General features: G+C 40.6%; 1 protein-coding gene across 1 annotated transcript; it reads right to left on the reverse strand.

Annotated features, from left to right (window-relative positions):
* Positions 1-3235: 3235 nt before the first annotated feature.
* Positions 3236-4168, reverse strand: OR2AI2 (olfactory receptor family 2 subfamily AI member 2). The gene has a single exon (NM_001388525.1). It carries the CDS (start codon positions 4166-4168, stop codon positions 3236-3238), a length of 933 nt encoding a protein of 310 aa, NP_001375454.1.
* Between the last annotated feature and the right edge of the window lie 2148 nt (positions 4169-6316).

Genomic DNA, 6316 nt, shown 5'->3' on the forward strand with positions numbered 1-6316 from the left:
AGATAAGTGTGTTCACCAGAAGACACAACAATGGTTATTACTTCACCTGGTCTGATGGGACTTCATTCCATGATGCCATTGAATTGAGAATTAGTTAAGAATATCAATTTCTTATACAAGGCAAATAATCCCAGTTATTAAGGGAAGTAGGCTGGTTACTACACAATGATGATAAGAAACACAATGTTTGAAACCCATGCAATTCTCTGGGTAACTCTTAGTACTGCCATGTTTGACAGTGTTATTTAAAAACTATGACAGGGGCACCTGGGTGGCCCAGTGGTTGAGCATGTGCCTTTGCTCAGGTTGTAATCCTGGGGTCCTGGGATCAAGTCCCACATCAGGCCCCAGCAGGGAGCTTGTTTCTTCTCTCTCTGCCTGTGTCTCTGCCTCTCTCTGTGTGTCTCTCATAAATAAAGAAATAAAATATTAAAAAAAAAAACTATGACAGTCCAAAAAGGCTTCATAACCTTTAGAAACAAAAATTTGGTACAACTCACCAGATAGTGGTTGAAAGCAAAAGTAACATAAACTGGGTCATAAAGTAATGTGATTGAAATCAGTAACAGCAGTGGCATTATAACCCATTACAGGAATGAAGACTATGGCTGTTACGGATATTTTTATGTATATATTAACCAATTATTTTCTATTTCATTTGTAGACCATCAGACCCTGAGATGTTACTCAGACTAGATGAAAAGGATGGTGTATTACCTGAAGTAATGGACTTGGGATTGGTATATAACTGACAGGACATGTGGCCCCCTTGCTGGAGAGAGGTGGGAAGTTGCCTATTATAAACTGAAAGCCTGAATTTTCTATGAGATGGAAACATTCACAGAAGGAGAGAATGGAGGTAGACTCTAGTAAGGATTACTGGTGCCAACCCCAAGCCTATTGGTCTCTGAATACCTTTGTTGCCCTTCCCTAATCTAGTCAGTTTGTGGTGAGGTAGAGAGAGTGATATGAGGTGATGACGACCCTGCAGGCTGCATTTTCCTGGTTCCCATATCCACAGAATATTGGAGGAGAGAATGAAGGGATAGGTGGGCTAGTCCCATTCTGCTTTAGGTGGCACCTCAGGCAGTAGCAGTGGAAAGCTGCTCCAGTTTCTGCAAGACCAGTCTGTTATGCTGACTGCAGTTTCTTCCAGATGACCCTACTCCTTGAGTTCTACTAACACCAACTTCTTTTATCTCAAGTCTAGGGATGTTAGCATCTTCATACTGTTACTGATCTCAGGGTTTCCTCAATATCTCCTATTTGAATTCACAGCCCTTTTATCACTTGTGTCAACAATGCTCTGCATTAAATAGCTTTCATTGTAAATACTTAGTTATTTCTATTTTCCTAGTTAGATCTTCTCTGACACAGAGTGATCACTGACTTCATAAAAGTTCAGATATCAGTTTACCTCACTGTCATGAATATGCTTGCCTTTATAAGTGTTATACTTCTGATCAGAACATCCATATTTATTTCTCTCATTTAGGACTTTCAACCTCAACACTGTTGACATTTTGGTGTAGATGATTCTTTATTGTGGGAGACTATCCTGTGCATTGTACAATATCTAGCAACATCCTTGACCTCTACTTACTAGATGCCAGTAACACCTCCCTGGTGTTGTGATCACCAAAAATGTCTCCAGACATTGCCAAGTGTCCCCTGGGTGGGGGGCAAAATTGCCTCATGTTGAGAACAGCTCTAGTTGAAAAGCTGATGAAAAACACTGCAATTATTTCTTTTTCTTCTTTTAAGCAATGATTTGTATTTGGACTAATCCCTGCCTATTGTGTTTTAGTGTGGTTATTACATAATTCAGTAGACATGGCTGTAGCCAGTCATTTTTATTTTTCAGTCTGTACCTTCAGTCACATGGCAATACCAAGAGTCCATCCTATAGGATGAAAGGTGCATTATAACCCCACAAAGACGTCCTGAGGTATTCTAAACTATGCTGCCATTTGCCATATTCATTCATTCAACCCATATTTATTGATTATTTATAGGGTATTAGGCTCCTTTCTAAGTACATGGATATGCAATTTAAGAAGTACAGAAGTAATGCTTCCAGTATATTATAGCTGGGCATAACATCACATCCAGAGCTGTGTAAGAAAAGACTGTGCTCTTCTGGGAATGAGAGGATGCTTTTCTCAAGTCTTGCTTTAATTAATGGAGACTTTCTCTTACAAAGATACGTCATTATAGGTTGAACCAACCATCAGAAAGGTAGGATGTACTTGGGGCCCATATTTGGCCACAGAGTGCATGACTGAGCAACATGTTAATGCCAATGTGGATTAGCAACCACGCAGTCATGATTGCATGAAAACCACGTGAATGTAGCAGTGCAAATCAAGCCACATGACTCCCTTTGCTTTCACTTCCTTACTCAAAATAGTGCTTTTTAATTTTCCTCTTCTCTTTTTCTATGAAGGTATGCAGAGATTCTATTTAGAATCTCATTAACATCAGTTACCTTATCTCTACTTAACAGTTCTCTTTATTCATTTATCATTTTTATAATTTTGAAATTTATAACACCTCTTCTAAAATTGTTCTAAATTAGGTGGAATTTGACATGTTATACAGCCATGCCTTGAATAGTCATGATATTCCTTTCAGTTTTAAGTAACAGGAATCCTTGGTATACTGTGCAGTTTCTGTCTACTTGTCTTTTATTCTTTTGTCCTTGTTCCCCATATATTTATTCATGATGGTCAGGTTTTGCAATGTACATTACTGACTAAACCCTCTATAGCTGACTACAATCTGGTTTTTTTTGTTTGTTTGTTTGTTTTTGTCTTTTTTACAATCTGTTTTGATGATGGTGCAGTGAAAGTGGTGGTGGAGAAAATGAAGAAGCTTCTATGGTCATGTAGCTACTTAATAAATGTAGTAGAATTATCATCAGAGTTATTACAACATCTAGATGTATATTTGGTGGCACCTGAACAAGCTTGTGACTATGCATTGAAAATGGGAAAGCATCAATAGTCAGAATTACTTGCCAGTGAGGATTGCCTTAGCCAAAGTTGTTCCTTTAAGGGATGGTTGTGTTTCCTTCTGGTGAGCGTCCACCCTGTAAGGATCCCAGGAATAGCTAGGATCTAGCTAGCTGATTTCCCAATCCCTTCACAAAAGTGAAACAAGTGCAGTTAAAATAAGTACACCCCACATATGTCTCCAGTGGTTGCCTCACATGTTCTTCACACTCTTGATCTCCCTACACCTGCTCCTTCCCTATCATCCTCCTGACTGCTTTCTTCACATCCTTATTCCTCAGCGTGTAGATCAGAGGGTTGAGTGTGGGTGCAAGGATCATGTACAGCACTGCCAGTGCTTTGCTCTGGTCCTGGGAGTAGTTGTCCTTGGGCTGCAGATACAAAAACATAATGGTCCCATAGAAGAGTGAGACTACCATTAGGTGGGAGGCACAGGTCCCAAAGGCCTTTTTCCTTCCCTCTGCTGAGCGCATTTTTACTACTGCCCTGGTGATGCATACGTAAGTGGTCAGGATGATGGAGACAGGCATGCCTAGGATGATTAGCCGGGCAATAAACATTTTAGATTCTGTTGGGCCAGTATCCACACAGGAGAGTTTAATGATGATCAACAATTCACAAAAGAAATGGTCCACACGCCGGTTTCCACATCGAGGCAGCACGATGGCCATTGAGGACTGTAAAAAGGAGTTGGCAAAACCAAAGGACCAGGAAGCTGCTGCCAGGAGGTGGCACAGCCTGGCGTGCATGATACAGGCATAGCGCAGAGGCCAGCAAACTGCAACATAGCGGTCAACCGCCATCACTGCAAGGAGCACACACTCAGTGGAGCCAAGTGCCAAGGCCACCCAGTACTGGACCATGCAGCCAGCATAACTGATCTTCTTGTTGCCTCCCCACATGTTCACCAGCATCTGGGGCACAATACTGGTGGTGAAGCAGAGGTCAAGCACAGAGAGGTTTCTAAGGAAGAAGTACATGGGTGTGTGAAGTCCAGTATCCAGGATAGAGAGCAGGACGATGGCCACATTGCCCACAAGAGTTACAGTGTAGAACATCAGGACAAAGAAAGAGAGGATCAGCTCTAACTCAGGCCGTTCAGAGAAGCCCACTAGGATGAAATACCCACCTGTGCTGTCATTAGCTGTTTCCATCTCCTCTTCAGCCCTATCACGGCAGGAGGTAGCACACTCTCTGCAGTGGGATTTAAGAATAAGTGGGTAATTAATACATATAATGGATTTAAGGGACAGTGTGGTCCTTAGATGTGACCTAAATTTTACATTTTTGTTTCCTCTTGTCCTTTCTATCTTATTTCCCCTTGCATTTGGATGAAAACTCCTACAGGTGCATGACCTCCATAGTAATAAATGTATCACAACCAACTTCAGTTATAAACATAACCAGAATCTAAATTCACTAATTTGAAAGCATGATCTATGAATACTAAAAACTCATAATCTCATTTAACATTCAGCCTTGTCCTCTCCCCAGCTAGGACTCCTTCTAGGTGACCCCTTGGGCAGCTTCTCTCTCTCTCTCCCCCTGCCGCTTCCTTGCCAGCATGTTAAGAGTGGCCATAGGGTCCTCCACTTTGGGCCATGCATAGGAGAAAGGAAAGAGTTACAAAACAGTTCTTACTCTACCAATCTGAGCCTGAGAGGTGTTTAATAAGCTGACTCTTCTCTCATACGAAAAATATGGGTTCTTAGAAATCTCTTTACTGGGACAATGGGCCTGCAGGTCCCCAGCCTGGCCTGGTGCATCTCCTCCTGTGAAGCTTACATCACTTTTGTAGCCTCTGGAGACCCAGCATTCTCTCCCGGCATCATGCTACTAGATCCCTTTGTCCCTTTGGTGGCCCTACTGGATTAGACTTGGAGCAACCCTGAACTAGCTTTCCCTTCACTGTGGTCCTCTTCCAATACAAAGGAAGGTCCCTTTCATCATTGGTCTCAAAACCATTGCAGCAGCCAAGACTTTCTTGAATCCACTACTGTAGCAGCTATTGGCTCTTTTCTCATCTCCCAGAATTTCTGACCTGGTTCACTCTGTTCCCACCCAACTAAAATATGCATTTACTGAAATCTTCAAGTAGTTCTATTGAAGTCTCTCATCTGTATACCTATTGATGTGATGGGGGCAGGTACTTCAAAACACCTTTTCCTGTTTGAAGGAGATAGTTTTGAACTCAGATCACTGTTCATTCCAAATGAATATTTATAAATTTTCTCTATTCTCTTTTAATTTTATTTACTTATCTGAGAGAGAGAGAGAGAGAGAGAGAGAACAAAGGCAGGTGTGAAGGGCAAAGAGAGAGGGAGAAGCAGACTCCCTGCTGAGCAGAGAGCCCAACGCAGGGCGTGATCCCAGGACCCTGAAGTACCATGAAAGAAACCAAAATTAAATAACAAATTCACTCCATTTGAATAGAAGTTGAAGGAGAAATCAGATCGCAAGGCAAAAGGTTATTTCCATACATGTCATTAACAATTTTCACCTTGATTCTCTCCATGACTTCTCCAGTTGTCCCTCTTCTGTTAAACAGAAATACTTCATAGGATTGCCTTTTAGATACATTGCCACTGACTTCAATACATTTTGAGATATCCAGGTCTTTCACAATGTATTTTCCCCTCCACTAATCATATTAAATTAAGAAAGACTTTTTCTTAGTGATACAGTATCTTATCTCTTCATTGGTATACAAGTTATTAACTGCATTCTTCATGCCTTTAGACTGAGCATATTGAGAGAGTAAGGGCTGGGCACTGGTGTATATACAACATTCTTAGTGTCCTTATCCACCGTTTGCTTCATTAGAACTAATGGTTAAACAAATTTGATGAGCAAGCTTTTACATATGGTACAGGTGAATAATGTTTTACTAATTCATGCTTAAATTTAAAAATTCACAATGAAAATTAAAACAAGAAGATAGGGAGATAGAGGGAGGAAAATTTATTGGGAGTAATTTGGGATTGTACAGAAGCAAGGGGGATGGATACAAAGATGTAATGGGAGAACCCATTTATAAGTGAAAAATTGGGTTCTCAGACACCCTGGGGACAGAGCTCAGACATGTGATAGTGGAAAAACAGTTTTTTTTTTTGTTCATTATTAAATCTCCATTAATTGTCAAATGTCTGGCAAGTGACAAGTGTATAGTCAGTTAATATCTGTCCAAAGATCTAAAGTGTGTGATCTTTGAACCAAAACTGGAAACTCATATTTTGTTTGACTTACATAAATCTTTTAAAATTGGGGGATTTTATTTTTTAATTATAATTTCTAGTATCTCA

Source organism: Canis lupus, chromosome 11 (assembly GCF_011100685.1).
Source record: "Canis lupus familiaris isolate Mischka breed German Shepherd chromosome 11, alternate assembly UU_Cfam_GSD_1.0, whole genome shotgun sequence".
Classification (NCBI taxonomy): Eukaryota; Metazoa; Chordata; class Mammalia; order Carnivora; family Canidae; genus Canis; species Canis lupus.